The sequence below is a fragment of the Pteropus medius genome, unplaced genomic scaffold (genome assembly GCF_902729225.1).
Source record: "Pteropus medius unplaced genomic scaffold, Ma_sr-lr_union100, whole genome shotgun sequence".
NCBI lineage: Eukaryota > Metazoa > Chordata > Mammalia > Chiroptera > Pteropodidae > Pteropus > Pteropus medius.
In genome coordinates this window covers 4,147,118-4,171,181 of record NW_024347790.1, presented here as the reverse complement: position 1 = coordinate 4,171,181, position 24,064 = coordinate 4,147,118, and the positions used below count along the sequence as shown (strand labels likewise).

Here is a 24,064-nt window from a genome sequence, read left to right as displayed (position 1 = left end):
ATGTTGAGGAGGGAAAGATTTTTGTTCAGAAGTGTGCTCAGTGCCATACTATGGAAAAAGAGAGGCAAGCGCAAGACGGCCAAATTTCCAGGGCTTATGTGAGTGAAAGACAGGTCAGGCCCCGGATTTTCCTGCAGAAATGGCAATAAGAACAAAGACATCACCTGGGGAGAAGAGATACTGATGACCCCAGAGTATTTGGAGAATCCCAAGAAATACATCTCTGAAACAAAAAGGATCTTCGCCAGCATTAAGAAGACAGGAAAAAGGGCAAACTTGATGGCTTATCTCCAAAAAGCTACTAAGGAGTAATAGTTGGCCACTGCCTTATTTATTACAAAACAGAAATGTCTCATGACATTTTTTTATGTGTACCATATTTAAATTGATCTCATATACCAGAATTCAGATCATGAATGGCTGATAGAACATCTCCTTTGAACAGTCCTGATTTTAAAAAGCTAGGCTTATGGTTAAATGAATATGATCAGCTTTTTGTACTTTGATGGTAATTTCAGTTCGCCAAGTGCCACCATTGTTTTCCTCTTCCAAAGATAGGACCAGACGTGATTAGTAATGTTTAACTTTTCACAGAAGTGGTGAATGCCATCTCAAAACCTGTAGCTCGGCTTTATATTTATATTCATATTTCTAAAACTGGTTATAGTAATATGTTTAAATACTGAGGAAAACCCCTCATTGTCTCATAGAACAGCAAGACTTGCTTATGTTTCAAGTTGTGTTCATTAGCCTGTTAAAAGGCAAGGGCTGAAGGTAAGGTGGCGATGTCCACTTTATCTTTTTGGTCCTAACTGTATCAATTTAATTAAAATTCCCTGTATCTATACTGTTGCCTTTTATGTAATGAATGGCATTTTAGTATGATTTATGTACATAATATCAAATAAAGAATACTTAACACTTCTCAAAAAAAGATAGTAGATACAAATTATATACTAGATACAATACTTTTACTTATTAATATTTGCAGTTGTAAAACTTTCACAAGCTAAAAAACTAGAAAATAATTTTAGACGAAAAAAATCAATTAAACAAAGCAATTCCAGCTTAATAAAATTTTGTGCTCTATTTTTTTTTTTTCTTCCACTAACTTGTTTTTCCTCACCTCTCAGCAGAAGCAAAATAAATTCCCCTTCCACTTATCCCTTTAAGGGGATACTAAAGAACAGTGACAAAGCCAAGAGGCAAACAGAAGACAGGGACAAGCCTTGGTTAACTGCTTCCTGGCTGGGCATCTTGGGTTGAATTTGACTGCCTTCTCCTGATCTTACAGGAGAACGTGAAAAAGTATAGCCTTTATCCTCCCACCCTCAGTTTAAGTCCTGCGTGAATCCTTTTCTTACTCTCCTCCCCGAACCCAGCAAAAGTGAGCAGTTCCTCTGTTGCATCAAAACACCTTTTGAATACTTCTGTATTCGTTCAGACTTCTAGTGCAGCACTTCCCACCCTATGGTGCTGGTACATTGGGTACCCCTACAAAACCGGAAGCTCCCTGAAGGCAGAGAACATCTGCTTTCATCTTTGTATCATGTCTCAGCTCAGTGCCTACCACATGATACATATCTGTGGGAGGAATGAATAGACAGATGAAAGGTAAGAGAAGTGGTGGGCAGCAGGAAAAATGTGCTAGGCTCTGATAATGGCCGATTCATCTTTTATTCCAAAGGAATGCTGGCCTTTCAGGAGAAATCACGTACTACCTGTCCCAATAATCTGTCCACTCAACCCGCAAGCTTCCACTTCCTTGCATGGTCCCACTTATAGCCCTCACGTCTCCCTCCTCCACAGCCAGAAAAGACATAGGCCCTGGGACTGCAGTTTCTTCATCTCGTCATGCATGTCAGGAAAAGGCTAAGCCCCTTTGCAAGCACTCACAAAGACTTCAGAGGTCCTAGTGTTACAATATCTTTCCCAACCTTTTCCAATCCATGTGCCCTCAAAAAGGTATATTCCATAATAAATCGAACCACTAATGAAAGAGGCTGGGGAAGCCTGTCTGGTAGTTGTTGGGTCCCAGGCAAAGTCTTCAATTATTTCAGAGTCCTCAGCCCTTCTAGAGTGTCATTTGTCTACATTTTCCCTCCCAAAAGATTGGGAGGCAGGAAAGGATCCTTCACGAGAGATAGAGGAATTAGCCAGTTTGACAAAGAAAGAAATGTCATTACACCACCATTAAGCTACTGGGAAGAAACAACGCCAGACTCTGGACTTGGAGAAAAAGACAAAGGGAAATGAGAGGGAGTTTAAAATGACCTACCCTTCAGCTAAGACCAGTTTATGCCAATCCTGACTCCTTCCCTTGTAAGTCCCCTGACACATCTGCCACACAATTGGACTGCCATTAATTGGAAGGACATGGAGGAGGGCATGTTCAAACCACCCAAATTCTTTACTTGGATTCATCCAAGACTGCTTCAAAGAACTGTGCCCCTTGGTATGTCTTTAATGCTGGGTTTAACAACTTCCTAGCAGGAAACAGATTTGGTTTTCTGAAGCTGGGTCCGTAGTGGAAAGACTGAGTCTTGTGGTTAGAATCACTTCCATGCTGCAGTGTTGATGCAATGTTTTTTATTTTAGTAAGCAGAAGATATCATGCTGTCCAGGGTAACACCTGTTCTCCACTCTTCCAACTGTCATTTCCTTCCTGGAGGCAGGAAGTCGAAATTGAAAGTCTCTTATATTGTTAGTAAGATCATTTGTAATCTCAAGGTTTGTTCATTGTTTTCGGTGTAGTCTGTGAAACAAAATGTGCAAACTGCCAGGGAAGTTCTGACATATCTGTGGTTTGTTTCCTGTGATCGTATGGGGTTGATGCAGGAAAAGGCAGGAGCTGGTGACAGGGAAACTGCTCTGCGGATCAAGCTGGATCTATGGAGAACCTAGAAAACAGGTGAAAGTATGTCCCCGGGCCTAATCTACTGAATACTTATAATTTTTAATATGTATGTATTTCCAAAATACATTACCGATTCTCATAAGCAGGTGTCACCAAATAAATCATTTAAAGTGAATTCATAAGATTATGTCACCATCTGATATGTGCCCCTTTTACCAATGTTATGTTATCATAGTCCAGACTACACTAAATTTGTATTATGGGGAAAAGTATAATTTTGCCTCTCTGGCTATTAAATAAACAACTTTGTAAGAGCAAACATTTCATTTTTGAAACCCTTTTAACATCTGTTATTTTTCTAGTGACTCTGTTCTTGAAGTTAACAAAATATAGAGAATGTCCTATTTTTAAAAATGATGCTCCCTTGTAATTTGTTTTTCTATTATCATTGTCCAGATCTCAAAATGAAAGAAAGAAAAGGAAAGGAATAAAAAGAAAAAGAAAGGCTTCGCACCCCATCACATAGCCATCACATAAATTGTGTATAGTGATTTATGAATGAGAGTTAAGAATTAGAAATGGAATGTTAAAGGAAGCTCTCACTTCCCGGCATTGTCATTGATTTGGCTCAAAAAAAAATCTTATAAAAAATAGAATATTAAAGAAAAGAGAAAGTCGCTTCATTCTTTGCAACGATTCTCAGATTTTACTTTGAAGAAATTACAATAATCTGAATTGGCCTTTAAATATTCCAAAGTAACAAATTTAAGCAAAGAAATAAAATCAATTTAAATGTAGATGCAGTCTTAATTAATTAATGTATATTCATCTCAAAGTTCACAATTTAGGTTAAAAAATGATTTAACCTAAATTGCCCAAATCTTCACTGTTAACTTAATGTTTGCAGCTCTTCAATTTTCCCTTACCTAAGATAAAATAACTTGAAAACAATGTTATTAGTCATGCCCACATCCTAACAAAGCACATAAAAATGACAACTATCCAGTTATTTTGGTTAAAATAAAATTTCCAAGTGGTTTACCTAAATGCAGTACTCCCTAACTCCACTGGGTGGTGCAGGTTTTGCTTTAATTACGGTTTTTAAGTGGGTATTTTAAAAGATGTATTATGTTTGGCCCATTCAGTTCCACAAACATTTCACGAGTAAGTGAACTTATCTCTTCTTTGTTAAAAGAGCCCCAGTGGCTTCCCATTTCCTTTAGAGTAAAAGCCCAAGGCTTTACCAGAATTTCCAAGATCCTACACAATCCCCCGCCTCCCCGCCACCTCTTTCCAAATTAATGTCCTAATACCCTCACTCTCATTGTCATCCTCAACATTCTTCGAAAACACTTTCCAACACACATTCTTTGCCCCAACCTTTGCCCTTGCTGATCTGTCCCCCAGATACCCAAACAGCCGACTACCTCACTTTCTTTACGTCTTTATGTAATGATACTTGCTCAGTGAGACTGCTTATCCAAAACTTCAACATATCCCTCTCCTCAATTTCCTATCCTCTCTCTGCTTTATTTTTCCTCTTATTACTTAATAATATAATGCTTATTTGACTTATTACATTTATTGTCTGCTCCCCCAACTAGAATATAAGTTTCTTTAGGGCAGGAATTTTTTTATCAAATTTGATTTCTGTTATATACTCGTACCTAGACTACTGCTTGGCATATAGTAAGATTGCAATAAATATTTGCTGACTGAAAGAATGAGTTCACAAATGAACTGACTGGACTCTCTATAATAGCTATTATGCTAATGCTGGGGTAAAAAAAAAAAATGTCCAAGACATGCTCTCTGTCCTTACAGGCTTACAGTCTAGTTGAAGTGACATATATTTCGATTAGTAATTTCAATAGAAACACAATGAGAGATGGATGCGCAAGTCATTATGGGAGCAAAGAGGAGAGGCATATGGTCAACCTACAGGTTCAGGTAAAGTTTCTTGAAGAAAAAAAAAAGCTCATTCTCTGTGCTCAAGAATCTAGTCTAGATAAAAAATATATAATACTCAAATACAAGAATCAAAAGAGATCTTAAAAATATCTTAAGACAACTAAAAACAAAAACACAATATACCAAAGTTTGTGGGATACAGCAAAAAAAAAAAAAACAGTAAGAGGTGAGCTTATAGTGATAAACAATTACATTAAAAAAAAGATCTCAAATATAACTTAACTTTATACCTCGAGTAACTAGAAAAAGAACAAATAAGCCCAAAGTTAGTAGAAGATATAATAAAGATAAGGGAAGAAACAGATGAAATAAAAGACAGAAAAATATTAAAAGCTGATAAAAATGTTATTTTTTTAAAAAAGACAAAGTTGACAAACCCTTAGCCTGATTTACTATGAAAAAAAAGAAGACTCAAATAAATTTAGAAGTGAGAAAGGAAATATTCTGATTGATGCTACAGAAATAAAAAAGATCATAAGGGACTATTATGAACAATTATACATCAACAAATTGGACAACTTAGAAGAAACAGATAAATTCCCAGAAACATAAAAGCTACCAAGACTAAATCAAGAATAGACTGAACAGATCGATAACAGATAATGAGATTGAATCGATAATCAAAAACCTCTCAACAAAGAAAAGTCCAGGATCAGATAGTCTCATAGGTGAATTCTATCAAACATTTAAAGATTAATACCAATTCTTCTTAAACTCCTTCCAAAAACAGAAGGAGGAATACCTCCAAATTCATTTTTTGAAGCCAGCATCACCCTATCAACATCAGACAAAAACAAAAGAAAAGAAAACCACAGGCCAATATCTCTGATGACCATGGATGTAAAAATCCTCAACAAAATATTAGCAAACTTAATTCAATAGCACATTGAAAGGATCGTATACCATGAACAAGTGGGATTTATCTCTGGGATGTAAGGATGGTTCAACATACACAAATCATTCAATGTGGCACCTCATAATAAAGAATGAAAAGCAAAAATCACACGATTATTTCAATAAACACAGGAAAAAAGCATTTGATGAAATTCGGCACCTTTTCATGATATTCCCCCAAACCCCAAAAAAGCATAGAAGGAACTTACCTCAACTCAACAAAAACCATATATGAAAAGCCCATAACTAACATCATACTTAATCGTGAAAAAATGAAATCTTTTCCCTTAAAATGTGGAACGGGACAACACGTGTTAGAATGGCTATTTTATATATACATATATTTTTATGTGTGTGTGCATATATATACATATACATATGTATATATGTGTATATATATGTTGGTTAGGGTGGATATGGAGAAAGTGGAACCTCTGTACACTGTTTCTGGGAATGTAAAATGGTACAGCTGCTAAGAAAAACTGTATTGCGGTTCCTCAAAATATTAAAAATAGAACCATCATATGATCTAGCTACCCCACTTCTGGTTATATACCCAAATAGATTGAAATCAGGATCTTAAAGAAATACTTCCATGTTCACTGCAACATTATTCACAACAGCCAAGATGTGAAAATAACCCATGTCTGTTAATAGAAATTATGGCATATACATACAATAGAATACTAATCTTTAAAAAAAAAAGGAAATCCTACCACTTGCAACAACGTGGATGGACCTAGAAGACATGCTAAGTGAAGTAAATCAGTCACAGGACAAATACTGCATATTCTTCTTACAGGAGTGGATATAAAGTTACAGTTATACAAGATGAGTAAGTTCCAGAGATCTGCTATAGTGTGCCACAGCAGTGTCCAACAGTTAACAATAAAGTATTGTACACTTAATATGTTAAGAGGCTAGATCTCATGTTAGATGTTCTTACATCAAAAATAAAACACACGAATACCTTGATTGTGATGATGTTAACATGAGTGCATGCACATGTCCAAACTTACATAATTACATATATTGTGTGCAATTTCTATATATGAATTATTATTTCAATAAAGCTGGGGAAAACCTTTTGTTCCAAACAGTGAAATGACTACACTATATGTATATCCCAGTTGCAAGCAATATTAGCTCCTATTTCTTCTTATAGTACTTAGTACTAAAATCTACCTTGTGCTATACTTTTAAATGTACATGTTTTATTTCCTCACACAGTACGACATCCTTGAAAGCAGTGACAGTATCTTGCTGTGCTGCAGAGACTCTAATATTACCTCCAGTTTTAATGATTCGTAGGACTCACAGGGTCCGGCACACTGTACACATGGCTATGACTTATTATGCCGAAAGAACTCAACACAAAATCAGCAAAGGGAGAAGGCACGTGGGGTCAAGTCCAGGGGAAATGAGCGTGGAGACACAGGATGAATTGAACAATTCCCCTAGCAACAAACTGTTGACACCGTGTGGAAGATGTTGCCAACCAGGGAAGCTCATCCGACTTAATGCCTGGGGCTTTTACTGGGGGCTGATCATGTAGGTACTCTTTGCCTGGCATGTAGGCAAATTCCAGACTCCCAGAAGGAAAGCAGGTGTTCAGCATAAACCACATCGTTTGTACAAATAGTTTGGGCGCGGTGAGCCACTCTTAGCAGTTCTGGGAATGGTGGGAACCCTCCCAAAATCCAAGCTCCCAAATGCCAGCCAAGGGCCAACCTTGTAAACAGGACTCTCAAAGGACCACAGTCAGGCCTGTCGTGCTCACTCTTTCCTATCCACTTAGTCACCAGTAAATCCCATCTGCCGAATTTCATTTTCAACTTTATGCTATTTGTAAAATGAGACAATGGGATTTAAAAGAAATGAAAACTCCGTGCATATAAAGAATTATGTTTACATCTTAAAACTGCATGTTTTTAAAAACTGTATCTTGCCATTTAGTGAGTTATGTTGTTTTTCCTTTATTACTTAAGCTTGGACAAACCAATAGCTAGACATTATCATAATATAGAAGTAAACAAAAATCACCCCCACAGAGGTAATGGCCCAAATAATTTCTATTTTTAACATCTATTTAGGATCTGCCCTAAGGTATTTAAATGAAACTACATGACCTTCCTCTGTAATTATAATAATTTGAACTTAGTATCAGACTGCTGTTAAATTGATTCAGACTACTAACAAAGCTGTTAGTCTCAATAATTAAAAACCTTTGAGTGACTTTACTGTAACTCCTGGTAGAATCCAGGCCTCCTGATGCTGAAGGATGTTTGGGTAAAAAAAAAAAAAAAAAAAAAAAGAAAAGAAAAGAAAAAGAAAGAAAGAAAAGAAAAGGAAAAGAAAAAAAATCTGGAGAAATCCGATGGGTTCCCATGCTTCACCACTGTACTACCAGAATGACTGTTACTAAAGTATGACATGGCCGTAGAATTACACTCTAAACAAGAAGCTTGTCTTTGAGAACACAAGAAATCAATTCTATACCTTGACAGATCAACAGTCTACTGGAATTTTTTTTTCCTGGAAGATCCCAATGACTGCAAACCAAGAAATCCTGCCTAGAGCATTTCCTTAATTCATTATATTCCTTGTTTTTAAGAACTCACATAGGCATTAAGGAAACCATGTGGGTTCTTTGGTTTTACTTTTTCCATGTGTCCAGGAATATAACTGGCAAAATCTGTTCATTTTCATAGCTCCTATGATGGGAATAATGGGGCAAAGGCTCAGTCAGCAGGATGGACCAAGATTATGGGAAGCCTTGAAATCTAGCCTGGGGAGTTTTAAACTGATAGGGGTTCATAAAACAGGATTCTAAGGGACCTCTGAAATTACATGTGAAACTCCAGGTAAAAGCACTTTTCTGGGGAGAGGGCCCATAGCTTTCTTCAGCTTTTCTAAGATGACTGTCACCCCAGAATTTTTGTGAAGCTTCGGGCCAAGTGTATAAGAAAACAGATCAAAAGGAAGTTGCATAGTATCAGTGTTCCCAAAATACTGTGACTGCGTGGATCACTTAGGGCACTTGTTAAATCACAGCTTTCCAGTCCTGCCCCAGATCAACCAACAGAATTTCCAGGCAAATGGCCCGGAGATCTGTATTTTACCAAGCATCCCTGTGATGTCATTTGGGGAATAGAAGACTACCGTCATGAAAATCCAAGCCAGTTGGACATTTTTAAACTCCATTTTTATGAGCCTATTCCAATTGGTGAAGCCTGTAGTACTCCCAGTTTCCTGAGGGATGACAGGAAAATGGCACCTCATGGAATCACCAAATCATTGCTCTTATTTCTCATGAGATCATGCTCCCAGAAGATAAAGCTGTGAAGTTCCTTGCATGTAGTTCTCCCGGAAATAGAATCATTTGTAAAATCTTGATACACGTGACTTATTGCTTATATCTCTAAAAGTAAATGAGAACAAGAAGGCAATAGCTACCTTCCCAGTACAGCATGTCAGGAAATTGTCAATAAAATGTTCTATAACATGCCCCTCCTTCAGATGCTATGGAGATACATCAGTTGCTGCTCCTTTGATTATTGGGCAAATTTAGAATATTTCACTTATTAAGTAAATCAAAATTTTAAAGACCATGCTTTATGGCTGTCATGAAAAAAAAAATGAATCAGAAATTGACTGTTCTGTCTTTCCCAAATAATCTGTCTAAATCCTATATAATCGTCAAAAGTCTATTTTAGATTTTTCAGGATTTAATCTCAGCAGCACCACCTACTGATAATTTAAATTCAGTACTTTATGTAAATTCTTAGCATTAATATTAAACAATTAACTGGAAAACACTTACCTAGAACACATTGGTTTTTCATAAAATATGCATGATAATAGAATTGATAGAGGAAAAGTTTAATATTTTTCAAATGGTGAATCAAATTGCATTAATTGACAATTCATGCTTCAATCCAAATGTGTGTGTCTCCTCAAAATTTATGTTGAAATCCTAATCTCTAATGAGATGGTATTAAGTGGAAGGGCCTTTGAGAGGTGATTAGGTTATATGAGCAGAGCCCTCGGAAATGGGATCAGTGTCCCTGTAAAAGAGACTCCAAAGAGTTGCCTAACCCTTTCCTTCTGCCATGGGAGGTTATAGTGAGAAGGTGGCCAACTACAAACCAGGAAGTGGGTTCTCACCAGACACTGGATCTGCCAGCAGCTTGATCTTGGACTTCCCAGCCTCCGGAGCTTTGAGAAATAACTTTGTTGTTTATAAGGCAACCAGTCTATGGTGTTCTGTGATAGCAGCCTGAATGAACTAAGACAGGTCCAGATACGGTTCTAGCATGCTGGCTATTTTCCATTTGTCCCCCTACCCTTAGAGACGTTCCCCATTATTTAGTTCATCCAATAATAGGACTGGCAGGAGTTCAGAGGGCAGCAGGAGACAGAGATATTTATCCTTTTGTCCCTCTTTCCAGCCTGCTGTGCTAGTCACAGCTCTGTCAGCCTGTCCCTCCTCCATAAAGTCAGCTCCCACTGGGCTCCACGCACTTGCTGTCACTCCAGCTGCCCCTTTGGTCTAGCAGTCGTGACAGCAGAGGACGCTTCAACATCCCTTGTCTGCCTCCTTAGTCTTCAGTAAGTAGTTCTTTCATGAAAGCCTGTTCAGTTGAACCTCCTGAGTGTTAACTCTGCTTCCTGCCAGGGCCCTGACAGACACAGAGCTCTCTGGAGCATCATCGTGCATACACTGAATTGATCACTCAACACTTATTAAGTGAATACAGTGAAAAAAATATTGTTCTAGGGACAATATAGATATAAGATAAAAAAAAGATTCCATTTATTATCCTTAAGAAGCTCTATTAGCATAAAGAAGATCTGGGTTGACTAAAAACTTTTAAGGAAAATTATTTGGTATAACTATTTTAATTTCTATATGTAATTTTATTAATCTCAGGTGTCAAATAGGTACAAGCCTCTGGTCAATGTCTCCAGTTCCCTGAAGGAGTCTCCTCTAGTTCACCACCACTAGATTAAAATGCCAAGGTTTCTTCAAACGATCGTAAATAAGCTCGTTAAAAACCTAGAACCAATTACTTCACCTGAAAATGCATACTTTTACATTCTAACCAGGTATTCTCACATACAAATGTTTACCTTGGCGTCCTTCTGTGGGGGATAGACACACACATGCAAGTATGAAATTCTCCCTTAGCATGAGGATTTTGGAGAGTAGGCGTTTGCCTCATTCTCCCATGTGGCCTCCAGAGTTCTCACACGGTAGAGAGTGAACCAATTTTTCAATGACAAGCTATGGGCGGCACAGCATGGTGGATGAGAGTACAAACTTTACCTAGGTTTGAAACCCAGCTATGCCACTTTCTAGCTGAATGACCTGGAGCAAATTACTAAAATCTCTGCCTCCGTTTCTTCACCTAAAAAAAACATCACCCTGATTAAATGAGTTATTTGGAAAGTACTTAGGGTAGTATGTGTCCCATAGTAAGAGCAAAGTACTTGTTAAATAAATAAAGTGATGCTGTTTTGTATATCACCAGGAGATACTGTAACGTGAATGGATCTTAAGAGATATAATTCTCTCATTTTATAGATGAAGCCCAGGAGAATTAATGCAATGAGCTAGTGCAGAAGATGCGACTGCCCCAGATAACCTCGCTCCTAAGAAGATTTACTCACTGATACAGCAGGCTTTAGAAAGAAATGGAGCAATTTTATCTAACCAAACAAATAAAAATCTTTGTTTCCGGGGACTAACCATTTTGGAAAACGTTTAATCATGAATGGATTAATTTCTATTCTCCAAGAAACATCTTGACTTTATTATCATCGAAAACAACTGTCAGCCCTATGAAGGCTCTGAGATTTTTCCCTTACTTGCAAGCCAGCAAGTTAGCCTACACCATTCGTGAATGCTGACAGAAGACACAAGATGGTTAGGTCTCAAAGAACTACATTATTTACAGCATTCACAGTAGCCATAACATCAGCATTTTCTCATGCCAGTTCCCTGAACACAGGTAGATAAGAAGGTCAGGTGATATCTGCACATTCAGTGAATCACAAAAACAAGAGGAACCCTGAATTTAGGGAACTCCAATCTTTTATATTGGTAAGCCTGCCTGCCTTTTGCTCCAAAGGGAGACGGCATCTCTATTTTCCAAGACTGTTCACTATATAAACATCCTTCAAAAGATAGTCTAGAAAAAGCAGTCAGTGCCTCTGCTTGCTAGAAATGCAGAAACACAAAAGAGCTATGGAGAATCTCTCTCAACAATTTCTACCCTTCCCTTCTATATCACCTTGGTTTGGGGCAAATTTTCATGAATACATCATTCTATCAATCACTCTGATTAATCCATCTGACAGAGGCTAAGATCAGTCTGTTTAATGTCTCACATAGCATTTAATTAAAACCACAGCCAACAGGACCCCAGGTAGAAGGATGAGGCCAATTTCAACCATGTTCCAGGAGCCTGTACTCGGCTAGCTAAACAAATTCCACAAACCATCAGAGCTCATCTTCAAAAGTCAGATGGACCTGAACTGCCACTCCCTGAAGTAAATTTGTACAGGTGGCAAATAATAACCAACAAGTTGTTTCGTGAGCATAAAACCAAAACAAGGGCAGTTAAACTAATTTGAACCAAAGCCTTATGCATTACCAACTGGAGAACAGTTTGTATATTGGCAAGGATACTTAAAACACACTGGCCAAGATTCTCTTCAAAGGAGATCCCTTTTTGATAGACTTCCACACTGCCCGCCCCTTTCCCAGGCTGTATGTTTTCCATTACTAAGTAACACAGTACTACACATTTAGTAGCTTCAGACAATAGTCATATACAATCTCACAGTGAGGAGCCTGGGCACGGCTTAGCTGGGTCCTCTTCAAAGCTGCACATGAGATGGTGAACACAGCTGGGCTCTCACCTGTAGACTCGACTCAGGAGGGGTCTAAACTCAGTCTACTAGCAAGAGGGCGTCTTACATAACATAATCACAGGAGCAACTTCCATCACTTTTCCACAGTCTATTGGTTACCAGCAAGTTACAAGTGCTGCCCACATTGAGAGAGTAGAGATTAAAAAAAGGCATGAATATGATCTGGAAGGGATCACGGGGGAATCTGCTCTAGAGTCTACTGCCACATCATGCCATATCCTTGGTTACATTGTTAGATCATCTGATTTTCTCCCAAAAGCCAAAAATCTGTATTTTTCATGGGAAATCACCCAGTCATATATAACATTCCCACCCCCCCCAAAAAAAATTAACTCCGTGCAGGTGAACTAAAACGTCGGCTGGATCTGACTGAGCCACCAGTTTCTAACCTCCACTTATTTAAGGTGCTTATTTTTCTACTGTGGTTCATTCTGTATTTTTTCAGTTTGAATTGCAGGGACTAATTTTATTTCCTTTACTTCCAAAGTCTGGAGGTGCTACATCACTGTACTCCCTAAGAACTGACCACATCCAGGAAAAAAAGGCTTCTCTTAGGCTATATGAATCTCTCCTCCCCAGCCTTTCTTTTGAGATCCCACCCCACGCCTGCCTTTTGTCCGTAGACTGAAGGACATTCTGAGGGAAACAGGGAAGATCATCCCTTTTTCACCAGACTCTTCCCCCAACTCTTAAATGTCAAGAAGAAAAAAGGCATTTTTTTCCTCATTGTTTATTTTATTCTTTTGTACACCTGTCATTTTCTCCAAGTATGAATGAAAGCAAGAAAGGGCAAACATGGAAACTAGTTTACCTTGATGCTTCCTGGAGCTGAATTAAAATTTAACATGCCCTGAAACTGCAGGAATCATAAGGAAATAAAAATACTGTCTTTACTTTGAAAGCTACAAAAAGGGTACTATAGGGAAAGATGGTTTGGTAAGGTGCTTGGGGATGAGGAGACAGACCATCCCCTCCTCCTCTCCTCCTCCTCATCAAGGGCCAGGCGCTAACGGCAGATGGTGGTTAAACTACCTTCTAAGGATGGGTACCGGGCCTCGGATGCCTGAGTGAGTGTACAAAGTTGTGGCCTCTCTGAAATACAGGCCAACAAATTTAAAGATCGTCATGTTGAATAGACATCAAATTAGCTTGCCTGGGGCTTGTATCTATTTCAGTCCAGCCTTGGTGCTTCCCACTATAGTTGGAAAACCACAAAAAAGTTTCTTTGGGATGAGAAAGGGAGGAGCTGAGACTTTTTCAGTCCTCTGATGGGTGAGGTAAAGAGAAAATGAAGCTGTAAGCTGTGAAAATGGAGGATCAAGACAGGTAGATTCATCTCTGGAAGTTTCAAAAAAAAAAAAAACCCACGAAGAGAACAAACTGGCCTAGAATGGGTATTCTGAGGGTTCGAATAAGATAAGCCCCACTGCTTAATAGCAGATAGAACTCTCAGAACACACCCATCGGAACTAGGAGATACGCTCCTGGCAATCTAAGTTTGGACTCTTGAGTGTGTAGCCTCTAAAAGCACCCATGATATATAAATTCAACACACTATCCACACAATGCTACACTTTGGTTACATCCTGGATTTAACAGGGTTTAGATAGCAGCCTGGTGTCCTAATCACCAGGTTCAACGCTGTTTCTGAAATGCTTCCCCGTACTAGGTTACAAACAAGCTTGGAACACATAAATTAGGAATGAATGACCTGAGTCAAAGACCTCATACTGTATAACAACTACAACCTGACACTAAAGTGGACCCATTATTATTTCTTTACTGTTCATTTCTTAGTAAGTTTATCTGTTGATATCAAAATGAACTAGTAAATAAGTTGCATTTATATTTTCTGATTTGTAAAGGTATTTAAGTACTTAAAACACTTACCATATTTAGTGCTATGACATGTAAAATTTTAGAAAGTAGTAAACTCTGAAAACCTGGTATACACTCAAAAGTCAACCAAATGAAGTACAAACCAAGAGTTAATAAGCAAAAATCAATGAAAATGACATAATGGCTATGCCCACTTACCTCAGGAAATAATGGTTATCCTTAACTTTCCTCTTTTTTTCCCCTTTTTGTGGGGAGAGGGCAGGATTGTAGGGCATAACATTTCTCATACACTAGATTTAAACAAAACACATAATTCTTTGAATCGGTGCTCACATGTTCAATTGAGATACTTTCAGATCTGGTAAGGGGAAAGAAAATTTTATATCCTTCATGTCCTTAATTCTTACCAATCATGTAAAAGTATAAAAGGTATTTTTCGAAAGTTAAAAAAAAAAAAAAATGGTGACTAGCCAGTCACTCATTCTCCATCTCTAAATAATTAGTTTTAATATAACGATTATATGGAAAACAAAATTTGTTGCAGGAGATTGATACACTGGGGGACAATATGAGCAAAATGCAATTTCAGTGTTTAGGCACGATTTCATGCAGAAGAAACATTAGGTGAAATGTCAAAAACTGCACCCTAGCTGAACTGAGCTATGCAGAAACACACACACACACACACACACACACACTCACTCACTCCTCACTCACTCACACACTCACTCACACCACAAGATCCTCAGTTCACTGCCGGGGCTGAATTAAACTCACCTAAATCTGGTGTCACAACCTGCCCTCTGATCTCAGCAGCCCTTCCTTCCACCTTCACAGCAACTCACAAGGCACAACTCTGCCAACATCCACTTCCACAGGCATCCTTCAGGTCTTTTTTAAGGCCATATTTATTGTAATATTTATAGATTTATTAACCATTTAACTATGTGGAAAACTGTGCTCTTTTTATTAGGTTCCTATTTTTATTCTGAAGTGTATAATGGTTAAAGTTTTGGTGTTGTGTCTCTAACCCTGTTTTCCCCATAAACCTTAAGGCTTTTTTATTCCCCAATTATGCACAGCACAGTGATATTTAGAACACAGATGTGCATACAGCAGAATTTACTGTACTGTGAGCTCCAGTTCATCCAAATTATAATAATTCAAGTCCAATATACAAGAGTTATCTGCTAGAAACCATCACCGACATTCAGGTTTCTCTTAAGTTGATTTTAAGACTTCTGTATAGAATTTTACATTTCTCAAACAGCTCTTGTAATAAATATCTAGGAAAAAAATGAGTTATAAGCAGCACTTGATTAATAAGCCATGAATTACTAGATAAAAAGAACTTAAAAATAACATTTTCAAAGATATTAAACATAGTAATTTAGGTCATGTTACTCAATTTTAATTTAGTGATGGTTACCTCAGTCAAAAATAGAAAAGAGCACTTTAATGCTTTTAATCTCAAAATGTTTACTTTTAACAAAACTGCTAAAAAGTACTACCTAAATTCACCTGCTTTAGCTATTAATCTATCCTCTTTTGCTTAATTTTTTAAGAATGTTGAACTTATAACATTATAAAACAAACATTTAACATAAACCGGACATTTATCCAATTTCAATGTTCCTCACTAAAAGCATAAACGGAACCACATTCCAATAAATACTCTTCAGGAATAAAAATTTGGGGGTATTTCTGCCTTTCAAACATAAAGTCAGCATAGTTAAATATATATACATGCTGGATGGAAGTTAAAATAAAAACAGAATTTTGCTCCTGTCATGCTAAAAACCTTAAGGAAATTACTCACTTTCAAATACATGTAAGGCATGAAAAGAAGCAATACTCCTTAGTTTGATGGAACCAGCAACAGTGCAATAATTTAACTTGCAGCCTAATCTAATTTCATTCCAGATACCAGAAGTCTTCCTATTTCAAATACATATTTAACTTAACTGGAAGAGAAGCCACTGGCCTACCTCCCCTCTCTCGAGTAAAATAATATTTGGCAACCACATAAATGAAACTGTCCTGATGTTTTGATATTAATACATTTTACTAAGACCAATCAGAATCTAAGCAATCTTTTATATAGAATAAAAAAAAGCCTTAACTGTAGAAGCAAAAATTGGTCATCAGTATGTCGTAAGTACTTTTTTATATAAAATCCAACCCGTATTCACTCCTAGAGTTATTCTTGAACGATTATGAGACAGCAAAAAAGATTCTAAAAAGGTAGTGACGATTCCTGCTTACAAAGGGAGAATCTAACAACCAGTGAAAAATAATTGGACAACAATGTGTCTTTCCTTCTCTATAAAAAACTTACCTACTTCACTCAATACCTGATAGAAGCCTTCTTTTATAAGATTCCCTTACATAACGAATTTAGGATTTTTTTTTCAGTGCCAGTGACGTCTCTAATTTTCTGAAGTGCAAGCAAGAAAATTAAAAACAAAGATATTTTATTCTGGAAACTTTTATATAACTATGTAAAATAATGGATACATAGAACTGATACACAAAGGAAAAAGTTGATTAGAAAAAAATTCTTTTTTTAGCTAGCTAATGTTTATATTAGTAATATGTAACTAAATGATGTATAATGGCATTTTTCTAGGCCACATATTTGTAATGGAAAAAAAATGCCAATGCTGATTTTGTACCTTACTTGGAATATTAGAAAAAGCCTCTTAGCCAGCACCAAAGACGGAAACCGCTAGTTTCCATAGTTTTCTAACATCTAACACAATCTGCTTTCCTAGTAAACAAAACAGCTAAAGGATGGCTGTAGCACGCTGGCCTCCATCATCATTTTCAGGTCAGTAAGACCAAGGCTACTACTTTGCCTATAGGAACATCAAGAATCAAACTTCATAAAGTCAGATGCTACCTACCTCCTCTTTAGTCTGAATATACCAAAACAGTATATGCTTCAGAGCTGTATTTTTTTCTCCCAAATTGGCACCAAGGAAGTGAAAGTACTATCAGATGAACGCACTTCTACCTGGAGTGCAGATGTTCCTGGTGGGGTCACTCAAACATAAACAAAAGGCTCGAGTTTACTAATGGAAATAAAATATCCCCAGATTACTTTCAGGAAGTATATTGTTATGACCTTGTGCTACAAATCACGTTCCCAAATTTCAGCACCACGGTCTTTAATCCCATTCCCACTCTTTTTCCTCCCGGAAGCTGTAAGAGGGTAATTTCAGTGGCATCAGTTGAGTTATTCATGCTGAATGGCAGGGATATTTAAGGTACACAGAGGGAGAGGAACTGAGGAAGAGAACCCCAGAAAACCTCTACAATGTAATTTAGTTCTTACTCTTCAACCAAAAGTACCACTACTTCCATTACAAGAAACCCATGTGGTCACAAAGTGATACAATATACAATGCAAATTAATGAAACTCTTTCATCATGTGCCACTACCATTTATAGAAATGGACTTGTTATAATGAAGTCTCTTTGGTAAATATGACGTGAATTTACCTGGATTCTTGATTGCAACTTCTTCGGTCATTTTTAGCAACTCCTTTAGAACATGTTATCATTATAGTTTTAAATTACAGAATATCAAAGATACTTATACTGAAAAGTTCTTTTCTCTGAGGGAAGAAATACAAATTCCAAAACAGTACGTAGGTTTTTCTTTCTGACTCTGGTTCTGAGGAAAACAACCATTAACATATGGATGTGTCATAATACTTGGCATTTTAACTGGATAACAGATATTACACATAATTGAAAACATTCTCAACTGTTAACACACCACGTCTTTTTAAAGTAATGATCCTGCATTTAAGAAATTTCATATATCCTGCCACAAAAACAATGAATTAGAAATATTTATTCTATTTCTTTTAAAGCCATTAACTAACTGAAATAACGTAAGGCCCTAAACCAGCTATTTAGTAATCTGAGTGTACATTACTATAACTTGAATGTGTTTCTAACTTGACTGTGGTTATAAATTTTACTCGGCCTGATTCCAATTTTGTAACTAACTTTGAGGAAAATAAGTAACAATTAGAACTTTTAAAAAGAAAGGACTTTCCTTCCTCTTTAGTAATTGCAATATCTTACTAGATGACTATAAGGTAATGAGAAGTCTTTTAAAACAAACATGCCCAAATGTATGCATCCAAAAACAAAGTCCTAGAATTGTTGATTACATTTTTAAAAACACCTAAAAGCCATCCAGAGTAAATCAGGTAAATGACTAAGGTTGATTTTGGTTTGAATGGGGGAAAAAGGAGGCTATATATATATATATATATTTTAAAGCACAAATTTTCTTCCATGACTCTGAATGCAATTCAAAATGAAGACCACAAAACCGTACTGAGCTATGGTAGCATCAATGGCCTGAGTGGATAGTCTGTTACACAGGGCAACTACACTTTAAGGTTAACGATGTTCATTTATGTGTATAGTTTTCTGATATGAGCCTGAAAAACTTAGATTCATCATTCTTAACCATAAATCATATGGTTCTGATTATAATTCTTTTAGGATTGAGTAATAACAGATTTTGAGAATAGAGCATCAAGTAACACCATGAAGAAAGAAGAGATAAATCCAGAATGTGGGACATTTTATGAGACAAGTATTATGAAGGAAAAAAAAATACAAGGAAATTAATTTAGATGAACAGAGAACAAAGGGACATAAAAAAAAGGTGTTATATGTTCCTAGATTTTTTTTTTTAATGTATAAAAGACAGTTTCTGGGACATCTGGTAACACATATTATAGAATTAGTTAATTTTCTTAGATGTCTGTACCTACTCTTAGGAGAATGTACTTTTCTTAACTAGATACATGAAGAAATACTTAGTAGTTTACAATAACTTGTCTATTCAAACAATAAAAGATATATATGAATACACACAGACATATCTACACACATACATATATATACATATATGTAAACATACATAAAGAAATAAAAAATGTGACAAAATGTTAATGATTAGTGACTCTAGATGAAGAATATTTGGGTGTTTAATGTATTATTCTTTTAATCTTTCTGTAGGTCTGAAGATTCTCAACATAAAAAGTTGCTGGGAAAAGCGCCACGTATGATATCAGATACTTACTTCAACGGGCCAAGTTAGTAATATCCCACTCCCTCTGTTTAATCTTAACCTCTAAAACAGTGGTCTCCAAATCGGGTACACACATCCTAGGCATAGACTAAAAAACCAAAGATATAGGAAGAAAATATTAATAATTTTCTATTAATAATTTTTTCACCCACCCTCTTAAGATTTCTAACTTTTGGTGTGTTTTATAATGTAAAATATATGTTTATACAGTAGAACTTGCACGATTTCGAAGTACATACATATTCTGGGGCTATATACTCAAAACTATGTTGCTGATGAGGGTATCAGATCAAAAAAATTAGGATTTTACTTTTTAAAAAATAAAATATTTTTTTCTAAAGTCTCTGATCACCAAAAGATCATTAAAACCAGTACCTTTTGCTTTTGTCCAGGGGCTTGCTGACTCTTAATAATGTAATATGTAATCTTAAGCAGAAATTCTGTGAGTCGATAAGCAGCAGCAAACAGACAATGATGGCAGTGGGAAGTATTAGCACAAAATAGGGTCAGTAAATCATCAAAGCCCAGTTATCACCAATAAAGTGTTAAATTTTGTTCAGCAAGGAAATCTAAGATTTCAAATATTGTATTTAAAATGCTCTGTAACATCATAAGGAAAGGTAAGAAAACTCCAAAAAAACTACTATGCTTTGTAACTTCAAAGGAAGATCATACTAAAAAAATACATAAAACTCAGTTTGCTTAAGAACCAGGGGGCGCACGTCATTATAAATAGTATAGAAAATACTCTATAAACACCTGACAAGAACACTTAATCGAACAATGATTCTAAATAAAAGATAACTAAACATAAGGCCTTTCAGAAAATATTTAGGTAAGTTTCTTCTATATATTTTATTCTAAGGGGTACAAGCAGTTAATTAACAACAACAACAAAAATAGAAAATGATACGAGTGAAAATTTTAAACTATATTCTTAAATAATTAAAAAGTGATAACAGGAAGCTATAATTATTAGTACAATTGGTAAGTAAACCAAGGAAATATATAAGAAGAAAACTGATTTTCGTGCATTAAACAGATAAAACCCTAACCAAATATACCAATGCACTTCATTTTAGAAAACAATTTATATAGGTTTTATAGCTGCATAGTTTATCATAGAGGGTACTAATTTGTCTTATATAAACTTGAAGCTTTGGACTAAAGATGTTTTTCAATTTGAATTATACATGTCATATATAAAAACTGTATCTATCAGAAAAGAATACCAGTGGTCTATTAAACATTTTAAACACAAAAATTAAGAGATGTGGAAACAAAGCTTCAGAAGTTTCTAACATAAAGAAGGGCATCTATAGGCACGTAATAAGGTCTTTCGCTGAGTAGGAGGGACAGGTAACAGTGAAGGAGGACCACGGAGTTAGAAAAGACTATAAAATCACAGTAAGTACATATCATATATTGCTCCTAGTACGTTTAGGGCATTGACATACATTATCACATCAAACTGGCCATGGCGTTTGCAGGCTATTTATGCTAGACAGCAACTGAACTGAATTTTTCCATTCAGATGTCACTGGTTTATGGATACACAAACTTTTTAAGAAAATAAACTGAGAAGTAAAACCTGCTTCACAGAAATTCACATTATAGTTAGTGTGTTTTATACATAATTCTATTCCTTTTTTAAAAAAGATAGTTACAGTTTAAAGAAAAGTATTTTTGAAAGTATAACACATACACTGGTCTCAGAACAAAATCACTGTGCTCCTAAATGGTCTTTTCCTATTCTTGTCCTTGCCACGTCATCTGAAAGACAGAAAATCCAGTGCTTCCTTTTCATTGGCATTTTTTCCATCTGGTATTTTTCCATCTAACAAATGAAAAGCACACACCGATATAATATCAGTTTTAAGTATTCATCACAAACTTTTATACGCATATATAGTAATAGGTTAAAAAAATGTATATGCACTGTAATAAGGGTAGCTTTTTTTCATTTTACCATTCTTTGACTTTTACAGGGCAAAAAGTGAACATGTAATTGATTTTATAGCATGAAAGATCTCAAAATAAAATGGGGAAATGATACATTTGCTATTAGTAAATAGGAATTTATCAAAAGACAAAGAGAAAAATACAACATGACTTGGGAAAAAGTGTATCAGTTAAACTAGAATATTCAAAGTGGAATGAAGATTACAATCTGACAAAGTCTATCAAAAAAACATATTAAAATTTTTTAATGTAAAGTTTGAATTCAAATTTAAAAATTATTATCTAAGAGCAACAAAAAGTCCGAAAAACACAACATCTGGGTAAAACACTTATGCTGAAGATGGTGCTTTAAATTTGAACCTATAAAATTGGTCACCATTAAGATTCTTTGTCAAAGATGGAATTATTTGTCAAAAGAGAAAGAAACAAGTTATCTGATTAGAACGGGCAGAAAATACAAATTAAATGTTCATTTATGGTGTGAAACCTGTTAAATCAATTCCTTTAATATGATACCCAACTCGATTTTTCAGTTGTTTAAATAATAGTGTTAAATAATAGCATAGCACAACCAGGAAAATTATAAATATTTAGGATTAAAATGTCAGTGTAAAACACATTTCATATGGATCAAAAGAAAAACATTCATTCAAAAATGCTCCTGAATAGGAAGCCAACATAATTCCATTAGAACTCTGAGAGAGAGCAGCCCCATAATTGAGTGAGTTTGAAAGATAAGAATAAATATACAAACTGTTAAGCAAAGCCAGGAATATTGATTACTTTGAAACATCTACTTATATCCATTTTAATGAAGAATTAAAGGATACAATGTGTTAAAGACATATATAAAAGACTAGTAGTGGGATAAGACAGATGAATCAATTTTTTCTTAATGTCCTAAATAACTACAAGAGACTGAAAATGTAGTGTTATTCATGGTTTCTTTCCAGTTTAAAAATTTCTATCCATTGCCTCTATCTTTGGCATCACTGCCACCAATAAACACAGTATACAGCTTATAAACCTAATTACTATCTTCAACTAGGAAAAAGTAAATCAACATTATTTCTTTAAAAATAAGATATAAAGAACGTGATCCTACTTAATTTTGTCTCATGGACCCACAATATTCTGCAATATCATGCCAAAATGTAAAAGTTTAAAAGGGAACATCATTTGCTGTTACTGCACCAAAAATTTAGCTACTGTATGCTGGTGTGATGACAGCTAGTAGTATGCAGAGGCTATAGAAGGACATAATATACATATGTTTAGCTCACAAGTAGTCGAAGGAAGGTTCAGTTTAATGTGAAACTGAAATAGCGACAACATAATTCCTCATGTAAATATGCTACAGCTTTGTTCTTACAGTTTAAAAGGATAGTGTAATTATCTTAAATTTACACAAAACATTATGAAACACGGTAGTTGTTCATGATTAAAATAACAATGTAAATTAATTTAACAGTGTTAAATATATTCACATGATCACCACTGTGATTCTGAATGACCACTAATGAAGTTACATAGCAATATATGTACATAACATTTGCCACAACAGTTTTCATTAGTTTGACTTTTTGCAGATCGGGTAATTCTATGAGACAATTCTTTCGTATTATGAAAGAATTAAATGTTGTAAGTAGTTTCATTCCTCTGGGGGAGGGGGAGGGGAGAACCTCTAAAAAGTCAGTGCAAATTGAAGAGAGTTCTACCTTCCTGAATATTTGACCTTGTTGACCAAGACAGATTCCTATAAGCTGAGGATAAACTTTAAAATATCAAAGAATCTCATAACATTGTCAGCGGCATTTAGCAGATATTTGCCACAAAGAGGTATCCCAAATCCTATAGCAGAGCCTTCTGAGAATATGGTTGCTGCGGTTGAGGTGGCGGTTGGCTGCCTCCTGGCTGAGGCAGCGTTGATGATGTTAAATTATAGTTTGGCACATGGGACATATTAGTTCCTGCATTCTGGTATATAGTGGCATCAGCAGCAGCAGCAGCAGCAGCAGCAGCAGTAGGAGGAGGACTGTATACTGAAGCCTGGTTGGGATATGTATTTCCTTGAACAGAACTGACCATCGTGCTGTGGAGGGAAAGAAAAAACACTCGATTAGATCGATATTGACTTACATACTAATTTAGAGAGAAAAAGGAAAACTATTCAATAAACAGTCAATAAATATTTATTAAATACCTATAATGTGCCAAATACTTATTTTAAGCACTGGGAATATTATAAAGAAGGAAAAAAAAGTCTCTCTCATCATGGAGCTTATATTCTAGTAAAAGAAAAAAGATAATAAACAAATTTATAACATGTCAAGTGGTAATAACTGGTACACAGAAAAATAAAACAGAGTAGGAGACCATCAGTTCCTGAAACAAGAGATCCTGGCTTATCTAGGGTGGCAGGGGAAGAAGTCTCAGATAAGGCAACATTTAAGCAGAGACCTGAAAAAACTGAGAGCGGG

The 24,064-nt window shown here is 35.9% G+C and overlaps 1 protein-coding gene, 2 long non-coding RNA genes and 1 pseudogene across 3 annotated transcripts in view; 1 reads left to right on the top strand and 3 right to left on the bottom strand.

Moving 5' to 3' along the window:
* Positions 1-312, top strand: part of LOC120614702 (cytochrome c-like) — a 1,596-nt pseudogene extending 1,284 nt beyond the window's left edge.
* Positions 313-360: 48 nt separating this feature from the next.
* Positions 361-14,782, bottom strand: LOC120614651 (uncharacterized). Its single transcript, XR_005656034.1, has 2 exons — positions 14,699-14,782; positions 361-2,900 (listed from the first exon to the last, which is right to left on the bottom strand). It is a non-coding gene; the product is annotated as an uncharacterized LOC120614651 (long non-coding RNA).
* A 4,009-nt stretch (positions 14,783-18,791) lies between these two features.
* Positions 18,792-20,068, bottom strand: LOC120614650 (uncharacterized). Its single transcript, XR_005656033.1, has 2 exons — positions 19,998-20,068; positions 18,792-19,710 (listed from the first exon to the last, which is right to left on the bottom strand). It is a non-coding gene; the product is annotated as an uncharacterized LOC120614650 (long non-coding RNA).
* Positions 20,069-21,491: 1,423 nt separating this feature from the next.
* Positions 21,492-24,064, bottom strand: part of STAM (signal transducing adaptor molecule) — a 54,305-nt gene continuing 51,732 nt past the window's right edge. Inside the window, exon 14 of the mRNA XM_039877497.1 lies at positions 21,492-23,676. Coding sequence (XP_039733431.1) covers positions 23,436-23,676 — 241 coding nt within the window. The 3' untranslated portion in view covers positions 21,492-23,435. The remainder of the gene's footprint in view (positions 23,677-24,064) is intronic.